Below are 22,164 nucleotides of genomic sequence, written 5' to 3' on the forward strand. Positions count from 1 at the left end.
CATGCATTCCCTCCATGGTTAAGCAGTAGGAGCTTCAACACTGAAACAACACATTCAACATTGAAACACCAATTTTGGGTATAGTTTTTATAAATTTTAATGGTAGTTTGGGTCCTGTAGTTTTTAAAATTAAAAATAAATACAGTATTACATTGTTAAAAATATACTAACACACATGTTAGAATAAAGTACACTAAAATTAATGATTAAACCTATTATTAATATTTTTGGTTAATAGATAATTGACATTATTATCATTTATCGATGATTACCGATACATGTAAAGAAACATTGTTTATATAATATAACTAACAATATTATAACTAACAATTCACCCTTATATGATTTTAGGGGGTGATTATTGTAATTTTGCCGTGTCTTTTGTCTGTGCCTATAAGTGTTAGAGAGGCTCGGAGAAGCGGAGTACCGAGATTACCCTTCTATGATTTCGAGTAATCGGATACAGTTGCCTCCAATTCAGGAGGGAAAGCAAAACTTGAGCACACGTAGAGTTTTGGCTCAGCAACTAATAAAAAAAAATCGTAAGCGTAGAACACGCTTTGTCGCGTCTCAAATCTCAAACCCCAATTCTCATTCCTCGTCAAATCCATTCACATTCAATTCTTCTCAATCCGCACAACACTTCTGTTTCCGTTTCGCTCCGCAGCAACACGATGCGGTGTCGTTTTCCAATTCGATTTTGCCGTTCACATCGCCATGAGAACCAACAAGCTTACCGCGTTAACTTCCAGGGTTTCACGCGCGGATTGGATTCAATATCTCTATAATGCAGGCACTGGCAAGAGTTTTCAATCTTGAACAGTGGTAATGGCGAGGTTTATCCCTGGATTCGCATTGCCTATGCTCCTTCTGTTAGGTTTGCTTCACCGTTCCACTCTCTTCGCGCATCATTTTTGTCAGTTACCGTTCACCTATACGCGTTTTTTACTTGATGGAAGCTACTTCATATTGCACTTCTATGGAATATATATTAAATAATAGTAACCAACTTCATATGAATATTTGACCTTCAATTGTGAAGAATTTACATTATTCATTTGAGTTTACTTTTTATGTGTTGCAAGTGTAAACAAGCAAAGTTTACATGTCAATCAATTATAAACAATCATTGACATTGAGGTATTTATGTAATAATTAACAAACATATGATGTATGACTGTTACTGATTAAATGAAATTATAAAATTCTTGTGCCCTGTCAGTGTATATATTATATACTATATACTATTTATTTACTCTATTCATTTTTACTAATCACAATGTTTTTTGAACTGGCTCTTATGCATGATCAGTTTGGGCTTTTCGAATAAAAAAAGTAAAGTTCCAGAGAATTATACTGTTCGAGTATGTATACTTGTTCTTAAGGTTTTGCATAAAATAAGGACACGCAACCCTTATAATTACAACTGTCTGTGACTGTAATTATAAATTTGATCCCGTCTTAAGTTTGAGTGGGACTGTTTGAAGTCACATGAAGTCTATTGTATGGTCAGAGTTGTTTTCTTAGTCAAAATTGCAACTGACGATTTTTCTCTTTTCATGCAGCATCTTTGCTTAACTGGAGTTTGATATCGTTGCTTGATTTGATGGCATTCCTTTTCATTCAGTACACTGCTTCTAGAAAGGGTGAGAAGCTTGCTCCAATCTTTGTATGCTGTAAATACATGATTTTTCATGCCTTTTTCTTACATCAAAAGATTTGGTGTCGAATAGGGAGTTTCATGACACATACTCTAAATTTATGATTCTGTTTCCATTATTCCTTCATGACATAGCTTTTTTAGTATTTTTGGCGGTAATATATAATTATATATTTTCTTCATGTAGTAAACTATTTCTTTTTATTCAAACAGGATTCCGTGTTCATCAACAATATGTGATATCATGGTCTGTTCTAATGTTATCGTCTCTGACCCTAATCTCCCATGCCGTATTTCATATTGTTTTAGTCATTGAGGGGGATCATTGGAGTACTGCTGATGCTCAGTGGGCTGAGCTAATTGGATTTATACGGTATTCGAACTTTCTCTGTCTTATGGTTTTACCTTTTTTATATTATAGAGGTTTTATCCTCAGTGTTTTTTCTCTTCAGAATACACTACAAATATTGAATGAAATGGTTTTACAGAGTGCATTCTTGGAGGACTTTGCTGAGAGAGCACTTTTTGGTCACACAAGTATTAGCAACTTTCCTTTCTATAGTTGAAATCTATGGAAATTGGTTTGATCAAAATCCATGGTGGAGAGATTTTTGTTCTGGGAATCTATGTTATTTTGTTCTGCTGATAGGTTTGCCATAAAAACTTCTCTTTTTGCCCTAAATTTTGCTTTGGGACAGGGTTGTGTTTATGGCTTTTCTCCTGCGCGCTGATCATCTTTGTTTAAGAAGAGTTACCAACTTATCGTTGCTGGTATTTGAGGGACTTTTACATTTTTGAACCTTGTTATTTTAAGTTTGTTCATGTCTTCTTTTTCTGTGTTCAATTTTCATGGATGGTTTAGCTTTCCCCTTTTTTGTAATTAACTTGTTATCCCAAATAAAGTTTATTTTTCTATATTATGAAAAAGGTTTGTCATAAGACAAGTGGCACACACAATAATAAAGGTTTTTCTTAGGCTCTTAGGATGGCTATTTGCGTGATAGGTAGTAGGCCATGGAAAGTCTATATGAGAAGGACTAAGAGCAGACTTAGATATACTTGCCTCAAATTGAAACTTTTTTGTGTGGTAATTGTGTCTTCAGATAGTTATTTGTTTGTGAGGCTTTGACTCTAAGACTAAATTTTTTTTTTCATGTATTATCTCCATCTTAGTGCTGTTATTTTAGGCTGTTGGAGAGTTAAAATGACTTGTGATATATCAAATTAAAGTATATAAGTTGAGGGTAACCTTCACTTTTTAGTTGATTTTGTGAGGTTAAGCTAAATCTAAACTCGAATTGTAAGATAGTCTAAGAGCCTATCCTAATAGTTGTTGTTTGGTATCAAACACTCATAGATGGCTATCCTACAAACTTCACGCTTAAGATGTCGAGCCTTTGGCATGGGTTGTGGTGTTGAAGATCCTATATCAATTAGAAATATGATCTAATTAAGTATATAAGTGGAGAGACAAGTTTCACTTTACAAATTGGTTTGTATGATTGAGTTAGACTCAAATCCAAATTATAAGGTGATATTAGAGTTTATTCCAGCTATTGTTGTTTCGACTATTTCATTCATTGTTGAGTTGTTATTGGATCTACAAATGTTCAATTCTTGGTGTGAGGAGGGGTGTTGGGGCACATCAACTGGTGATATCATTAAAATCAGAGTATATAATGAGATGTAAATAAAATTGTTACATTAATTCTTTTAGTTACATTATGTTTAGCAAATGAAATTGTGAATGACTGAATACCAATAACAAACTGATATACTTGTCTCTAATAATTATAAACGTATGTCCATTTTTCGGTTGTAGGATCTCATCTCAAGGGTACATGCTGCTTATTGTTACCGGCCGTACAATTAATTGCTGGGATTAGTCATGTATCTTGGATTTCTTTCCCTTTTTTCATTTGTAGCAGCATAGGGCTTGTTGATTGGTCATGGACAAGCAATTATTTAGGTATTTTTCGGTAAGCTCCCCCTTCCTCAAGCAAAAGAGTTATGATAACGGCATATTTTTGTTACTTACAATATAATTTAGAATTTGAATTTGATTAGTTTACTAAAATTCTGGTTCATACGAACTTGTAGGTGGTGGAAATATCTTCTATTTTATGGTGGCTTCAATATCATTTTTCTGTACATATATCAACTTCCCATTGAATTCCCCGCAACTTTTAGGTGGATTTTTTACCACTTTGGGTTGTTCAAAATTTCTAGAAGTTCGGAATGGTCAGAAGTTTGTTCTGGTCTTTCACTTCTACTTTTCTACATTATGGTAAGAATATTAAATGCACCCTTAACACTGCTGTAGTATCGAAAAAGGAGTCAATATGTAACATAAAATAAGATAGCTATTTAGCATTATGTGTTTGTGGAAAGGTGGCGGGAATCAACTACATAAATAAAATATGAACATGTTCACTCGTATGCTTTTGAGTATTAAAGTATTATACTTAGACTAAATGGTTGCAAAATTCGCTTTATGTATATGGGATTTAGTACTACTAGTTCAACTAAATTTAATGTTATTTACGGTTGATAATTCCTGTTGCTTATTTCCAATTAACAAAGCGGACTGAATTCCAGATACTTTGTAGACAGATCAACAAATAGAAACGATCACGCCTTTTCCCATTTGGTGGAGTCAGCAACTTAGATTAAACAATGTGTTTGGTTCATTAATAGCTAGTCACAATAGAGTAGTTATTCATTTCTTACTTATATTAGTGAATTAGTTAGTAATGTGGGATTGTTTGAAATAATAAATAAGAAAAGGGCTTCATAGAGGGGGGGGGGGGGGGGGATTTAATCGGTTCTATAGTAGGTCATGTTAGAAGCTCTGAAATGGCAGGCTAGTTGGAAGAATAATAACCAGTACGTAACCTGGACTTTTCACGAGGTAGTGTTCAATACCTTCCTATCAAATGAAGTTCTTGAGATCAAGAATTATTGTGGCAAAGATGACAAAAGAAGATTTTTTGTTTTTTGGCGTAAATAAGAGGCCAAAATTAAGGGGAACCCAACTTTTGACACAAAGGGAGAGCGAAGGACTGATTTGAAGGCAACAATGGAGGTTTTAGGTTAAGGGTAGTACCATGAACCGACCACAAAGTACTCCATTTTTGGAAAAGTTGAATGAGAAATTCCAAGTATAACTAGACAGGCTTTGACGCTCAATTTCACAGCCAAAAGTACTGTTGAAAATAGAACACTATAGAAGCACGGAGACGGTCTCATGTTTGTGTGATTGGATCTAAGATCTAAGTTAGAGACGATTGATTATCAGGAGTATATGTGATATAAAATAACAGAATTTGTAATAGCAGATCTATTAAAAATCCTGCAAGTATTCAAAAGGCTGTATGTGTAGAAAATAACTACAGACAATTATGTAATAGGATTTAAGAGTATAAATTTGATTGCAAAAATATTAGAAAGCAATTTTATATTCAAAACTACATAATGAGAATATGCTATACCTTTTTGATGTAGCAAAATTTGAAAATTTCAAGAACATGTTTGTATTAGTTGCCAAAGATGGTATAGAATTCCAGTTAGTATCCTACTCTGAGGTTAGGATGAAATATTTGAAGCAGCAAGTTGAAATACTCAACATTTGAAGGAGCCTAGAAACATTTAGAGGAAAACAAGACGCACCATAATGACCAGTAGAGGGACCAATAAGTGGAAGAGGACTAAACATTTTCGTACGTAGTCTTAAGGCAATTTGCCTTTTGAAGTCAACTGATTTAAGACAGTGAACAAATTTTTTAAGATGATGAATAATGTTGTTGAGGAGAACAGGGAAGAGAATATTGTCCAAATTGTTACAGATAGTGTAGAAAAATACAAGGTAGTTGGGTATTTGTTGACCTAGAAGAGAAACAAAAATTATACTAGACACCTGTACAACTTGTTGCATTGACTTATTTTTGGAGGATTTTGAGAAGATTACACTCCATCAAAAGACAGTAGCAATCTTCAAAGACTTGACCTTTGCTCTTGATTGATATGCGTGATAAATCTGAAGTTTGTTCCAAATCTGAGAGGCGGAACTGAGGCTTACCATTTGGTTGAGTCTAGCATATGGAAAAGCAAAATTTCATCCATTAACTAAATGACTTGTGAAAGTAATTTTTCCTTAGATGCATTTCACTTGATCCAACTCTCTTTTGAATTTCTTTATTTTTAGAAGTCTATAAATGCTGCTCCCTATCTCAAGTGCTTAACATAACCCATCAAAAGCTTTAGCTCATCTCAGCTATTTCCTTTTTGAGAACAAATTAGGATTATGAAAGAAATTTTTTTTTAGTCACGAGAAAATATTTTGTTTAGTTACAAAAAGATATTGTAATCATTACAAGTGTGGTGTTGTAAGATACCAGGGATTTTCTTTTAATCATTGCTTTAGGGATAAAATTCTCTATATAGGTATTCATGTATTGTTTCAATTATTCAATTCAAGAAGATATTTTTTCTTATACAACTTGATCATTTTCAAGTTTCTTGGGACCTCTGTTTCAACATTTTTCATCGTTGTCTTAATTATGGTTTCCATTTTTTAGGGTTGTCTAAAGTGCATATAATTCCTTTGTTTATCCTGGTTGTTTGAAGTGCACCAATTTGGGTTTCATGATCGCTGTCATTGTCATCCAAGAGATAGACAAACATTTTATTGAATAAAAACTAGACAGTAGCCTTACAACAACTTCTTGTATCTCATTGGGGCTTTAGTTAGCATATATGTTTACGAAGGTTCTTCCCACAAAACGATTTTATGATCTAACATACAAGTTGGGAATGATAGATATTTATTCACCAACTAAATGTTTGGGCACATTCTGACTAGGATTAATTTATATTCATGTCAGCCCTTTCCAACATTGTACCTTTCTTAACTATAACTTGTTTTCCCTAATTTTTTCATTCTTATAAAAGGATTGTTGGAGATTCCACTTTGAATAGAGATATGATCGAATTATAATATGTAAGTAGGAGAAAACTTTATTTTGCAAGCTAATTTTGTAGGATTGTGTTAGTTCTAATCAAATTATGTTTTAGTTCCTTTTGTCTCCTAACACCCTCCGCAACTTTTAGTTGAAAGGTTGAAAGCTCCTTTTCTCTTTGTATTTTATTTTCCATTGCATAACCATTTAAATTCTATTTGAGCTGGTTCCTCCTTGCTCTGTTCCTAACTGCTACGTTCAATACCAATACTTTGTATTGATGTACTCAAGCTCTGCCCAAGTATCTCTTTTTGGATTTTATGCAAAGCTTTCTATCCAATTTCCTTGTAGAAAATAATTCAATTTGAGAACATGCGACCCTATTTTTGTAGTTGATAAAATGCCTCTCCTTTTTCTAGATCAGTTGGCAATTCTAAAATTATTAGCTAATGAAAATTTTAGAACATATTTGTACTTTGCATATGCTTCTCCCAGGCCAAAAGCTCCGTATTGTTCTCCATGGGATTGAAGAAAAGAGTGGCTTGTTAGATGACAAAGGAGTCCTAGCTCATTCTTTTAAATGAAGATAGTTTAAACCATAAAACCATGAAACAGAAGTATAACATGAAAAGGCCAAATACATGAGAAATGACAGCCCATCCATACATGCTGTCAACAAAAGGTCATACACACACTCACTGCATTTAAGGTACAAATATGTTCAAAATCAGAGTAAATTCATAACTAGACACTACCACCGACAAGAAAACTAACTGAAATAAGTAATTAATTACGGCAGTTAAAAAGAAGAGTTTTGTGTCCTGTAAATTTATCACATTTACACAATGCAATTCTAGTGCATTTTAATTTAGGTAAACTTAAACTTGGTTATGGATTGCTTTCTTGAGTTTGGCACTTGTATTGAGCAGAGAGGAAAGCGTTGAACACTTGCTATAAAATCTAGTTACCAATTGTGGCATTAATATGACAATTTATTGAGATGATACACTCATACAAGTAGTAGGCTAGATTTTTTCTGTCTCTTTTAAGATTTCCTTTAGGTTGGATCATTATTCTTCAGCCTTTTTCCAGCTATCTTGGATTAGAAGTGAGCTAGCCGAAATGGAAATCATCACATCTACAAGAGAAAGTGACTTGACGGAGCAGCTTCTTCCTAAGAAGCATTCTCATTTTCTTCAAGAGTCCAGGTTACGCTGCTTCCTCATTTAATCCTTCTTTCTTGCTTGCTTTTGTTTTATTTCTTTGCCTTCTAAATAATGAAGTTAAAAAATACAGCAAATTAGCAATGACAATCCTCTGGTTCAATGCCGCAATACTAATGTTCTTCTACCTTCGTATTATAATACTTCACTTGAGTTTTTTTTGTGAACTCAAGTGAGGTATTACCGTATTACAATACTAATAAGATGATTTATGGGTGAGATATGAATGTTGTCGGTATGTACTGGAATTTTGTGTAAGTACTTAATTTGTTGGCCTCTTCTCTCTTTTCTTTTTTGCGTGTATGAAGTAGAATAGTTTAAATATATTTTAGATGAAATGATTAAATGACTCCTTTTGCTTGCTAAGGAGTTTCTCGTGATAGAAAAGAGGCATGAATCGGGCACCTTTGCCAAAATAATCGTATATCACGATTCCATCTTTTAACTAGTTTTATGTTTGATTCGGTGATCTTTTATAAATATAATATCCATTAAAAACAAATGCATGAGGTCCCCTCATCTAATCACCTATACAAGGAACTCTAACAATATTTATTTCTTTCATCTCTTGGTTTTGTAATTTTCTGACAGGTCTGGTGTGATCTAACAATATTTATTTCTTTCATCTTTTGGTTTTGTAATTTTCTGACAGGTCTGGTGTGAGGCACACTAATTTGTTATTGCAAGGAGTTGTTTCTCGGTCATTTAGTATTAACTTTCTAACATATGGTTTTCCGGTACCCCAGACATACCCATTTCTATTAATTTTTTAATCATTACTTTGCTTATTGCTAAAATTATGTGCAAAGTTTGTATCTAATGTTTGATATGACATGTGTTGGCCGTTTAAAAGATTATAAAATCAAGGGACTATGTTAATCAATTAATCCATAAACTTATCAAGTGATTAGTTGTATATTTGTAATTAACAAATCAATCAACCATATAACATTACAACAAATTCATGCTTGGTTATTTTGGGTGTTGAGAAAACTGTGACAGTTTGCTTAATTACTAAATTAATCACGTGAGATTATCCATCAAATGTGTATTGGTCATATCAATACCTTTTTGATTTCTTAGGGAACGTTTTGTTTCACGGTATTATCTTATATTCCCTGAAGTCACATTCTTAGAATATTATATCCATGAATCATATTCCCATAAGCATGTTTGATTGTTATTTACTAATTTAAAAAAATATATAAAAAAAGAGAAGAATGTAATGGAAATGGGTAGTTATAATAATCAATAATTTCCATTTCCATCTTAATATTTTATAACACCCCCTTCAGAGGAATAGGAGCAATAAAACGCGAAGGACTTGTTTTCCTGGAGATAAAGATACCGGAGAATATATTTTAATAGCCACCTATCAAACATGGGAGTACTTATCCCCATTTTCACGTTCCCAGGAATGAAGAAAGATAACATGAAACAAACCTCCTTTGATCAACTTGACCCTATTATCTAGTGTTCTCTTGTGATTCCGCTCTCCCTGTTTTGATCCATGATACATAACAGAACTTTTACGAGTTGATTAATTGCATTAGTTGGTACCTTGCAGATTTCCTTGCTGGCTCTATCATTATGGAGTTTTCACTTCGCAAGTCTGGGCTCATTTGGATTGCTTGCTTATGTGGGATACATTTTGTATGCCTTCCCTTCCATGTTTCGGTTGCACCATATAAATGGCATGCTTCTTGTTTTCATTCTGTTTTGGGCAGCTAGCACATATATCTTCAATGTAGTACTCACTTTCTCTAGTAATAAATCATGGAAGGTACACTTTGCTAGAGGCTTTGAGATATCTTACAATTATATTAAAGAATATTTTGTTGACATCCTCTATAACTCAATTGCAGGATATGGAAATATGGGAAACTATAGGCTTGTGGCATTACCCTATCCCAGGATACTACTTGCTAGCTCAATTTTGTCTTGGTTTTCTTTTTGCTTTGTGTAGTCTTGTGAACAGTTCAGTGTTATTGTGCATTACTGGTCAAGGACAATTAACAGCTGATGAGGCTGTAGAGGAAGGTGACAGAACTAGACGGTCTGAGTAGACAAAGCTTACTACTGTGTGAAATTATGCTTTTCCAGTGCTTAACCATATACCCCTTTTTAGTGAGATTTTATGAAATGATGAATGAGTTCCATAGTAAAATTCCCTTATATTCTACAAGGTTATGAGATATATGCTAATGAAGGTGCATAACATTTGGCTATTTTTTGTTAAAATATAATCAAGTTTTACTGGCTTTAGATTCATTTATGAAACACATTTAAATTTGATGTCTGCAGTCACTTTCAGAAGGTTTAACAATTGAATCAGCAAGAAAGCATGGCTGGGACATTTTTTAAATGATATAAATATTGTATTTCTCAACACACAATTCTTTAAATAATGTCTTCTTGTTTGATTTTTATGTTTCACATCTTTAGAAGAAAAAAGTGTTTTGCCTGAGATAAGTCTCTACCATGACACCTTATACGAGAATGTGGTGTTAATATTTGCCAATTGAATATCTAATGCTATTTCATTTATCTTTTTCAAAAATATAATTATTATAAATTTGTAGTTTAAGAAATAAAATAATGCTTCTTAAATGTGTTTTTTCATTCTTCCAATTATTTTGGCATATTGCTTATAGTAAATGCTTATAAAATACCTTTTGCTGTTTTATGGGTGAAATGTGTTATTTTTTATTTGTTTATTTTTTTTTATGTGCAAAATTTCTAGTGGAAGAAGAGACGACACTGTCAGTTGTGGCTACAATAGCATGGGGACTACGCAAGTGCTCACATGCTGCAGTACTGATATTGATATTTCTTATTTCAATAAGATCTGGTATCGTTCATGCTGTTTATAGTAAGTACAATTGCCAAAAAATTCATTCTTTGTTAATTATACATTTGGTTGTTAACATGTTAATAAGGAATTATTTTTATTTGTATTTTCTGTTAGCCCAAGATGTTGGTCCAGTCCTGACCAAATTTTATAGAAATGAAGTTCTGATCCACAACAATACCCATGAACCACAAGGTTCCACCTGTTTAAATAGCTGAAGTATTCAAATCAATTGAAAGACATGAATTACAATTATAATGTGGCAATTTCTTTTATATCTATAAAACCGAGAGTTTTACTCTGACTGTTGATCAAATTGAAACTTGCTTTGAAACACTGTCTTTAGAGTAGTTTGAGATGTAGCAGTGTTCCAAATTTTTCTGACTGCTACCGTTTCTACATGCAGTGATTTTCTTTTTGATTTATCTATTAAGCCATGCAATCGACTGTAAATTACACCAAGCTATTATACTTCTATGTGAGGCACAGTTTGCCGTGCAATTCATTCTTCAACTTGATTTGATCTCCAAAACTTTGAACCAGAAGGGTTCATATGCTTTTGAGATTCTCTCACAATTAGGTAAATTTTTTATGTAAGAATGAACTTGTCATGTGTTTTTTTTTTTTTGGTGAAATGTAAAATATCTATTGCCTTCGACACTTTTATTTATGATATCTTGTGTTTTGTGAATGTTGCAGGTCTGCTTAATTATATCCATTCAGTGGATTTCTTCCAGATATCGATTCTTGCTTGTTTCTGTGCAATTCATAATCATGGGCTGCAAACACTCCTTTCACTGTCAGCTATCGTGCGGCAAACATCTTGTCCCCCATTTGGCTTTAGCATCTTCAGAGCTTTCTTGATCAGACCTGTTTGTTTATCAGGTTATAGTCCAAGATCTAGTGAGAACCAAGGAACTCATGGTATAAGTTCAGTAAATATTGACTATACTTGAGGATTTCCATCTCATTTTACTTTGCTAAATAATTCCTCTTTGTCTTATTATCCTTTTGTTACTTTATTGGTTTAAGCTACATATTTAGCCTTAAGTGTATACTGGGCGTTAATATTCTAACCATTCTATTTAATTACTCAGAGAGGAAGACTAAATCATATTTGGAGGTCATAAGACTGAATTTCCTTTCTATTTATCGGTTGTGTGGCAAATACATTGCCTTCATAACAATTCTCTTCACTATATACCTTTGCACGCCCAACTATGCTTCATTTGGCTACTTATTCTTTCTTCTACTGTGGATAAGTGGGAGACAACTTGTAGGGAAATCAAGAAAGCATCTTTGGTATCCTATGAAAGTTTATGCTATAGTTGTGTTTGTCTCCATTTACGGCATTGGTGTCTTTTCCAACTCTGAGATCTGGTTTCCTAGGATTGTTGATCTTCAAACTGCATTTGGTTATAACCCAGAAGCTTCAATGTTGCAAAACATTTGGGGATCTTTGGCGGTTTTGGTTGTGATGCAGCTATATAGCTATGAAAGGAGGAAGAGCAAAAGATCTGCATCTAGTGACTGCAATGGACCAGAAGTAGGACCCTTTGCTTTTGCCAGACGCCTTTTGTTTCGGCATGCCGAGAAAATACTATTTCTTGCCCTATTTTATGCATCCTTGTCACCTATTAGTGCATTTGGTTTCCTGTATCTTCTTGGTCTAATCAATTGTTCAAGATTACCAAAGTTGTCTCAGATTCCTGCAAAAATATTTATAGTTTATTCAGGACTTCTTATAACGGTTGAATATCTTTTCCAGATGTGGGGTAATCAGTCTGAGATGCTCCCTGGTCAAGAGCACTTCCAGTTGTCATTATTTATGGGTTTGCAGTTGTATAAGCCTGGTTTTAAAGGTTTGGAGTCAGGATTAAGAGGAAAGGTTGTGGTTATTGTAGCATGTATACTTCAATATAATGTTTTGCGTTGGTTGGAGAAAAAACATGTTCATGGAAATGGAGGAAAATGGGATGAACCTTGTCCTCTGTTCAATCCAATAGAAGTTCCCAATGAACTTACGGCCTGTACACAGAGCAAACAATTGGAAAATTCCACTTCACCAACATTTAAAAAAAGTGGAAGAAGTCGTTCATGGCCAACTTCTAATTCTGCATTATCCCAGGGGGCAGATTCAGGACCTGAAAGAGACAGTGCAAAAAAAATACGATATTTTCATTTCTGGGAGAGTTCCAAGGATAGCTTGAAGTGGAATAGAAAGCGGATTCTTTTCTTAAGAAAAGAAAGGATGGAAATGCAGAAGACTGTTTTAAAAGTATCCTTGAAGTTCTGGATTGAAAATATGTTCAATTTATTTGGTCTTGAAATCAACATGATTGCTTTGCTTCTTGCTAGCTTTGCAGTGTTGAATGCTATATCTCTGCTCTATATAGCATCACTTGCTGCTTGTGTTCTTCTTCATCGGCTACTAATTAAAAAACTATGGCCTGTTTTTGTTTTCTTATTTGCTTCCATCGTCGTTATTGAATACTTGGCCATCTGGATGCGCATCACTCATATGAACCAAGACATTGAAGAACAAGTACCATGCAGTGACTGTTGGAGAAGAGTATCAGATATACATTTTAGCTACTGCAAAAAATGTTGGTTAGGTATCTCTCCGTTAATTCATGGCTATGTGCGTTTAGATGGTTGGTATTAGGCATATTATCTCGTGGGTAGTGCGCATCCCATATAACAAATCTGAAGCCTGATTCCGACACTATAGTGTGCTTATTAGTGATAATTCAGAGCTCCATTCATTGTAAATTCTTGTTGTGTGATTACTTCTCCAAAATAATTTATGCTAAATATCTTTACTGCAGGAATTATTGTGGATGATCCTCGTATGCTTATTTGGTATTATGGTGTTTTCATGTTTTCATGTTTTAAATTCCGTGCTGACCATTCATCTTGTCTCACTGGATTGGAGATGTACCAGAAGATACTCTCCCAATGGAAATCTGCCTCTGTACTAAGTGATCTATCATTTGAGACAAAAGGATACTGGACATTCGTTGACCACCTGAGGCTTTATGGTTACTGTCACTTGCTAGATTTTGTTCTCTCATTGATTTTGATTACAGGAACTCTTGAATATGATATTCTGCATCTTGGCTATCTTGGTTTTGCTCTGGTTTTCTTCCGAATGAGGCTCAAAATACTAAAGCAGGGAAATAAAATTTTTAGATTCTTAAGGATGTATAATTTTGTTCTCATTGTCATGTCACTTGCATATCAATCTCCTTTTGTTGGAAACTTCAGTAATTTCAAACTTGGTTCAATAGAATCCATTAATGAATTGATTGGATTCCACAAGTATGATTATGGGTTTCGAATTACATCAAGATCATCAATTGTGGAAATCATAATATTTGTGTTGGTAGCACTACAGTCATACATGTTTTCATTTCCAGAGTTTGCTTATGTTTCAAAACATCTCGAGAAAGAGCAGATTGGTGCCATACTTAGACAGCAGGAGAAGAAAGCTGCTTGGAAGACTGCTCATTTGCAGCATATCCGTAAAGCTGAAGAGTTGAAGCATCTCCGGAGCTTGCAAGTAGAAAAGATGAAATCGGAGATGCTAAATCTTAAAAATCAGCTACATAATATGAACACTGAAGCGAATTGTAGTCATGCTTCTCTAAAAATTGATGGCCTAACAAATAGAGGAAACTCTTCCCGAGATTTGCATCCGGAAAATGGATTCAGGAAGCAAGATCTTGATATGACTTGGGAAACAACTAGTCCATTTGATGGGAAACAATCTCTACTGAGTGAAAAATCAAAATTTCCACTGATACCGCAATACCGGAAGCACCCAATGGTTTCTCCTCATGGAATTGTGGAGGGAAAGGAAAGAACTAAAAACAATAATGTTTTCGATTTGGAAATAAGAAATCGTTGCGAACTTCGAGGCAGGAGAAATTCTTTGGTTTCAGCTATATATTTCATAGGAAGTGGGCTATCTCAGTTGCAATCTCTTGGAAATATGGCAGTTACAAATCTAATGAACTATCTAAAGATAGAACGTGAGGAACTAGAGTCAACTGATGATTCTTCAGAGGATGAGGAATACTATGAGATTGAAATTGAGAATCAGAATGTCGGTGCCGAACCTTTAGAACCTGCAATTTCTACTCACTCTATTCACGAGCATACTGTGCCTGATACTGCATGCCTCCAAATTGGAATTATTTTACGTTACATGTGGTCCCGAATGAGGTCAAATAATGATGTTGTTTGCTATTGCTGCTTTATTCTAATATATCTATGGTACTTCAGTTTACTTTCTGTGGTTTATCTAGCAGCACTCTTCTTATATGCTCTCTGTCAAAATACTGGTCCCAGTTACATATTTTGGGTTATTATGCTAATCTATACGGAGGTGTGCATTTTGCTTCAGTACTTGTATCAAATCATCATTCAACATACCGAGTTTGAATTTCATGCTAGCTTACTTCAAAAATTAGGATTTCCTACTAAGCAAATAACATCATCTTTTGTGACAAGCAACTTACCATTTTTCCTGGTATATATATTCACTCTTGTGCAAATCTCCGTAACTGTGAAGGATGGGGGTTGGACAATTACTGCAGATCTGACTTTTTATAAGAGAAGAAATCAGAGCTGCATAGAGAATTTAAAGTGCTCCACCTACCTAGAGAGATTACAGAGATTATTTTTACCCGTGAAAAGTATACTGAAACTGATTATCAGAAGCCTCTCTAGGTACTGGAAATCATTGACATGGGATGCAGAAACTCCCCCTTACTTTGTCCAGCTGTCTATGGAAGTTATCTCGTGGCCTAAAGAGGGAATTCAGCCAAAGAAAATTGAAACAAGAATAAATAGGTTGCTGAAGATCTTGCATAAGAGGAGATGCAAATTGGATAACCATTTTAAATTGCACTCAGCAAGTACGGTTCGTGTACAGAGCATTGAAAAAGGCGAAGAAAACAAAAACTTGTGTCTTGTTGTTTTTGAGGTGTTATATGCCTCCCCTCCTGTTGAATTTGCTGCTGAGGAATGGTACAGTTCATTAACCCCAGCTGAAGATGTATCCAATGAGATTCAAAAAGCTCAACAAGCTGGTATTTTTAAAGAAATTGGGTTTCCATATCGCATACTTTCCGTCATTGGTGGTGGAAAGAAGGAAATTGATCTGTATGCCTACATCTTTGGAGCTGATTTGGCTGTTTTCTTCTTAATTTCCATTTTATACGAAACAGTTATGAAAGCTAATAGTGAGTTTTTTGAAGTCTATCAGCTTGAAGATCAGTTCCCAGAAGATTTTGTATTAGTTCTCATGGTAAGTTTTTATTTATTTTTTTCGGAATGTATTGATATAGATGGCTTATTTCATTTCTATTATGTATATTATAAGTCCAATACTGAGATGCAGGTGGCTGATCATTTTGCTTGGTGTGACTTGCCATTTATGTTCAAATGCATTGATTAAATAATTTACTGAAAGTTCATGTAAAGATTGGGTCAGTTAGAAAAATATTCAACATCATCTAGTTGAACAAGGTCGTCTAGTAATACTTGGTTGTCTATTCTTGTGTGTTGTTTGGTGAAATATCGTCTAATACACCTATTGGAGTGAAGATATTTTGAAACACTCGTCTACTACAGATCATCTTGTACACCTGTTTGGAGAAACATTGTCTTGTATACTCGTTTAGTGGAGGATCATCTTGTATAGCCATTTGTGTCTCTTCCGCAATCTAGGTCATCATATGTTTTATGACTATCTTAAGCATGAAACGTGGGTATCACATGTCACGTTTCTGTTAAGTGATATGTGCCATGATTCGTGAGAGTGTTATAGCTGTTTTGTATAAATAGGTACCTTTGCGTAAAACATGACGTTGAGTTGTTGAGTTCTAAATGAGCGAGCATTTACTGTCGTAAGAGAGGGACATTTGAGTTGTAATCTGTGAAGTTCTTTCTGTAGGTTTCTTAGAGAGAAGAACTTGTTCTTAGAGAATTTGTTTGGGATGTAGATTAGAGTTTGTTAATACTCTCGTTGAACCTCGTTATCTTCTCGTGTTCTTATTCTTTCATTCGCACTTATTATTCTTCTTCAATATCTTGTGGTGTTGGTGTTGGACATTCTAGTATCCGGTGAACTTGACGTTAATTCTACAACACACTGATGTTTATGTCTCGTTTGTTACTCAGCGTAAGAGCTTTACCTTGCAGGTTGTCTTTTTCTTGATTGTGCTTGATCGAATTATATACCTCTGCTCATTTGCAACAGGAAAAGTTATTTTCTATTTATTCAACCTTATTCTCTTCACGTATTCTGTCACAAAATATGCTTGGGATATGGATCCTTTACACAGATATGCTGGAATACTAGCACTCCGAGCCATTTATCTCACAAAAGCAATTTCTCTGGTTTTGCAAGCCATACAAATTCATTTTGGGATTCCACATAAGAGCACTTTGTACAGGCAGTTTTTGACCAGTAGTGTTTCTCGGATTAATGTTTTGGGTTTTCGACTATATCGTGCTATACCTTTCCTTTATGAATTGAGATCTGTGCTAGATTGGTCTTGCACAACAACATCTTTGACTATGCATGACTGGCTCAAGGTATGTTGTCAACGGTCTTCACATGTTCCCTCTTGATAATTTTTTTTTTGCTGCTACTGCTTATGAGTTACGCTATTAGCATGTTAATAGTATAGGACTTCTCTTGATTGGCTATTCTCGAGCACAATAAACTGTAGGGCAATGTTGTTTCTTTTCCCTATTTATAACACTTTAACTTCTTGTTTTCTAGTTAGAAGACATTCATTCAAGTCTGTTTCTTGTCAAATGCGATGTGGATCTCAATCGAGCCAGGCACCAACAAGGACAAAAGCAAACAAAAACGACGAAGTTCACCAATGGGATATGTTTATTTTTTGTGTTACTATGTGTCATATGGGCTCCAATGTTGGTAAGAAACAAACATCCAAGTATTTGCTTATTGGTTAAAATTAAAAATAAAATTTACTACTTTGAGTCTCATCGAATTCTGAATCCTTTTAATACAATTAATGAAATGCATAATAATATGAGAATGACTTGGTCTGAAAAGGATGAAGTAAATACCTTTCTCAGGTGAGAAAGATAAGAAAACATTTTCAATTTAAAGAAGCAATTTGCTTGAAAATAACTTCTTTCCATGGAACTATACGATATAATTTGTTCTTTCATAACTTTTAGCTGATGAATATGACTGGTTAGTGAAAGGAAATAAATAAAATCATTGGCACAGCTTCTCTTCCCCGAATCACTGTGATGGTCCAATACCTGTTATATATGTTTTAGCTTAGGTAATTGAAATAACTCAAGTTGGCTTGTTTGCTCCACTTCGATTATCATTTTTTGATAGGGAGCAGAGATATATTTTTCCTAGATTTAACAGACGTGTTCAAGTCCTGTATTAGAATGCCAGCCTGAAAAATCTTTTGTCAAGTACTTGGTCATATATTTGTACTGTAGCTAGACTATTGTCAGGCCTCGAAAATAGCACATTAAGAGTAAAAAAATCATGGAACCGCTATATGGTCATGTCTGCTGTTTCAGATAGCTCATAAGTCATACCATAGGACTATTACCGGCACTTCTTTTTCTTTTCCTTTTGGGAAATGATATACACTGGTAGGTTCAACACAGTCCTGTTCTAAACTCTCGAATGTCATAATCATATGGTACATACATATTTCAAATATTTTATTTATATGCCTCTGCCATTTTGCAGATAAAAGCAGTTGAGTGCTACTTTTACATTTTTGAGATCAGTTATGAAGTCTAGATTATAATAACATTGGAGGCAAAAAAAATTCCTAAATCATTTACTGAAGTATCACTTCCACCATTTCCTCAAAATTACATTTTCTGGACAGATGTACAGCAGTGGTAACCCAACAAACATTGCGAACCCAATCAAAGATGCAAGTGTCAGGGTTGATATAAAGACATCAAGTGGACGGTTGACACTGTTTCAGACTACTTTGTGCGAGAAGATTTCTTGGGAAAATCTTGAAGCACGAACAAGTTTGGATCCCCAGGGTTATCTTAGTTCATACAATGAGAAAGACATTCAATTAATTTGCTGCCAATCAGACGCAAGTACCTTGTGGCATGTTCCACCAATTGTGCAGGCCAGATTTACGAAGTACCTTACGCGACACATGGACATTTCTTTCTCCTGGGAATTTTTCAGGGATAGGCCAAAAGGAAAGGAAGCAGTCAAGTATGAATTAACCATAATGGAGCCGGATATTCCCACATCTTCAGAAGTGACTAAAGTTTTCAATGGTACTTCTAACAGTTTCGCAGTATTCAATATTTATCCTAGATATTTCCGAGTCACAGGGTCCGGAGAAGTGCGATCCCTCGAACAGTCGGTATGTTTAAAATATAATATGCCTAATCTAAGACTAAAAATATTTATTAAGACCCAAAAAACGTGCCTAGTTTACTCATTTGGACTGCTACATTCCTTTATTAGATATGGCTTAGATTATAATGCGCATATATGGTCCATGCAGGTTGAGCTGGTTAGTGGGGATCTTGTTCTTAACCGTGGAGATCCTGAGTGGTGGTCGTTTTATGATTTGGGCTATTTAGGCTCACTTGGATGTGGGAAGTTCCCAGGACCTATGGCTATAATTGTATCTGAAGAAACCCCGCGTAAGCTGAACTTAAACTTTTATACAGTTGCCTATTTAGTGTCTTTCATATGTTTGGTTCTCTTAAAGAATTTATTGAGTCCAAAATTATCTAAACTAAAACAACTTTACGTACTTTTTGTTTTCATAAAAACAAAAATAGTCAGTTTTATTACTAGTAACTTGCTTTTTATCAATACATTGACTAATACCAATCTCCTTGTTGGTTAAGAGGGCATTATCGGTGACACCCTCAGCAAGTTTAGCATCTGGGGGCTGTACATTACCTTTGTGCTAGCAGTTGGACGTTTTATCAGATTACAATGTTCTGACTTGCGAATGAGAATCCCTTTTGAGAATCTTCCTTCGTGCGACAGGTGCTCGAGCAATTAATACATTGTTCATATAAGGCTCCCTTCTGTTTTAGTAAGGAATAAAACGAAGTGGATGCCAAAGGTTTCAATAAGTGTCCAAATAATTTGTTCATTGATGCAGATTGATGGCAATATGTGAAGATATATATGCTGCAAGAGCTGCTGGAGAGCTTGAAGTGGAAGAAATTTTGTATTGGACGCTTGTTAAAATCTACCGTTCTCCACACATGTTGTTAGAGTATACTCAGGCTGAATAAATTCTTGAAAGGCTTGGAAGATATTCAGTCTCCATTGTATTATTGCAGAATCATCGACATTTGAACATAACCTCATTCTCAGATGGTTTCCGTTGGAAACACAAAGCAGGAAGAGGAAGACCACGTGCAAAGGCCTTCTCAGCCGAATGAATCTCGAGTTGTATATGGAGTCACTCATACAATCAGGAGTGATATATTGACTGAGGGTTACTGGTTTTGATTCTGCGTTATTCCATGCTCTCTTCAGGAATTGGTCAAGGTAGCATACACACCTTTTGAAGATGCAAATTTGAGTGATTCCTACCGAAACTACCTTTCATGTGTTAGCCACTAGCTAAATCAGTTAATTATTCATCACGAATTATACATAAAAAATAGACTGATTCACACTGAGATATATTAGCTATATAATATATTGCACGTTCATTTTAACATATTTTCTGCCACTAGTCAACATTTATTAGAAAAATATGATTTTTGTAAGTTTCACTTATCTAATGAATCTTGCATTTATAAAATGTGTACTATGATATGTTGTTTACACCTATTTTGTGAAAGCTTGTCAATGCTTATTTCTATTTTCTTACCCATTAAATCGGGTTTAGTAAGTAGTTGTTAGATTAAAGGAGAATTATATTTCCTAATTATTTCCATCATCCAATGTCTCAAATTTCATCTTGAATATTGTCTGACGATGTATAGAAGAGTAAATGCATTGATGTTTCTCAATTGAGTTTCTTACATTTCTTAAATAAAGAATAAAAAGAAATATAAACATAAGAATGAATATAAACTTAAATATAGAATAAATTAAAGACTTTGTTTTATAATCTTATGAAGAAAAAAAGTATAAAATAATCTTCAGATTTTTATTAAAGGACATCCTACGGAAGAGTTATATTTTCCATCTCTAAGTCTGTGTTTATTTTCATATATGACATTGTTCACTCATGTGTCTAAAAATGGATCTACGAGTAATTCAAACGTTTGGATCAATGGTTTTGAAATAATTTTCGAACGACGATGAAGCATTCCAGGCATGAGCATCATATTTGGAGAGATGAACTATTCATGCACGAGTGAAATACCAAAACACCCTTCACTTTAATTTGAAAAAACGATCATGGATGCAAGCTGAAATCGATTATGGGCTTGCAGAAATCGCTTGTGTTTTGTTGGAGACTGGAACGTTGTTGTTGGTTTGTCCTAGTTGTCTGCTTCATGTTGTACCTTCTCAAAAGGATCCTGAACTGAACCTTTTTCTTCCACCTACCTCGTCAATTATCACCGGGGCATTATAATTTAGTTAAATTAAGTTTAATTATACCAAAAGTCCGTATCTTCATATTAGTTTTGTCACATATTTTGTAATTTCATTAAAATTATATTCAATTATTTTAGTATATACAATTTTAATTAGCTCATTTACCTCGTTTAATTTTAGGTATAAAAATGTATTAATCATAATTTAGTTAAATTAAGTTCAAATAACGGATAAGCGATTATTTCATAATAATTTTGATACATGTTTTGTATTTTGTTCAAAATAAATTTATATATTTTTGTATGATCAATTTAATTTTGATACATGTTTTAATTTATTTTTTTATGTATATATGATATGAATTAGTTGAATTAGGATATGAATTGAATTTCACATATTTTTATAAATAATAAATTCAATTTCATTTTAATATAATTTTCACTGTTTACGTTTTAATTTATATCACATTAATCTATAAGGATAAATTGGTAATTATCTATTTTTATTAATGAAACTTTTGTAATATATCATATCCATATTATTTACAAACTCTCACAAATTCTCTCGATTCATCTCTTTAAATTCTTTGATCTAAACTAACTCACATTTCCTTCTTCATCTTTTAAATATTTGTTCTTCAAGTTCATCTACACATTTTTTCTCACACTATCTAAAAAGATACATATTTAAGTTGAGAGAAGATTTGAGTCTAATATAAAAATATCAAACAAATATCCAGAAGTTCTCCCACACTTTATATTAATTTTTAAGATTGATAATGATATTTTAATATATCATATTTGAATATAAATTATATCACATTATTAAAAGGACCCTCTTTTTAAAAAAAATATTATCAATTCTTTTTACACTCGTTTGACATTATTTTTCACAGATACAAA

The 22,164-nt window shown here is 33.9% G+C and overlaps 1 protein-coding gene across 1 annotated transcript; it reads left to right on the forward strand.

Annotated features, from left to right (window-relative positions):
- Positions 1-383: 383 nt before the first annotated feature.
- Positions 384-20,543, forward strand: LOC114188198 (piezo-type mechanosensitive ion channel homolog). The gene is made up of 21 exons (XM_028076757.1): positions 384-877; positions 1,566-1,646; positions 1,874-2,033; positions 2,149-2,309; positions 3,483-3,639; positions 3,761-3,947; positions 7,711-7,826; positions 8,494-8,578; positions 9,409-9,624; positions 9,707-9,881; positions 10,585-10,713; positions 11,099-11,272; positions 11,392-11,616; positions 11,790-13,307; positions 13,521-16,006; positions 16,903-17,298; positions 17,489-17,647; positions 18,600-19,103; positions 19,248-19,389; positions 19,600-19,744; positions 19,863-20,543. Exons 1-21 carry the CDS (start codon positions 829-831, stop codon positions 19,996-19,998), a joined length of 7,401 nt encoding a protein of 2,466 aa, XP_027932558.1. The 5' UTR covers positions 384-828; the 3' UTR covers positions 19,999-20,543.
- The last annotated feature ends 1,621 nt before the right edge of the window (positions 20,544-22,164 follow it).

The sequence above is a fragment of the Vigna unguiculata genome, chromosome 6 (assembly GCF_004118075.2).
Source record: "Vigna unguiculata cultivar IT97K-499-35 chromosome 6, ASM411807v1, whole genome shotgun sequence".
NCBI classification, from domain to species: Eukaryota; Viridiplantae; Streptophyta; class Magnoliopsida; order Fabales; family Fabaceae; genus Vigna; species Vigna unguiculata.

Excerpts from the sequence above, each read along its gene's own strand:
- LOC114188198 (XM_028076757.1), top strand. The coding sequence starts at position 829 with ATGGCGAGGTTTATCCCTGGATTCGCATTGCCTATGCTCCTTCTGTTA. Across the intron at positions 13,308-13,520 it reads CTGCAAAAAATGTTGGTTAG|GAATTATTGTGGATGATCCT; the intron begins GTATCTCTCCGT and ends TCTTTACTGCAG. Across the intron at positions 16,007-16,902 it reads ATTTTGTATTAGTTCTCATG|GTTGTCTTTTTCTTGATTGT; the intron begins GTAAGTTTTTAT and ends TTTACCTTGCAG.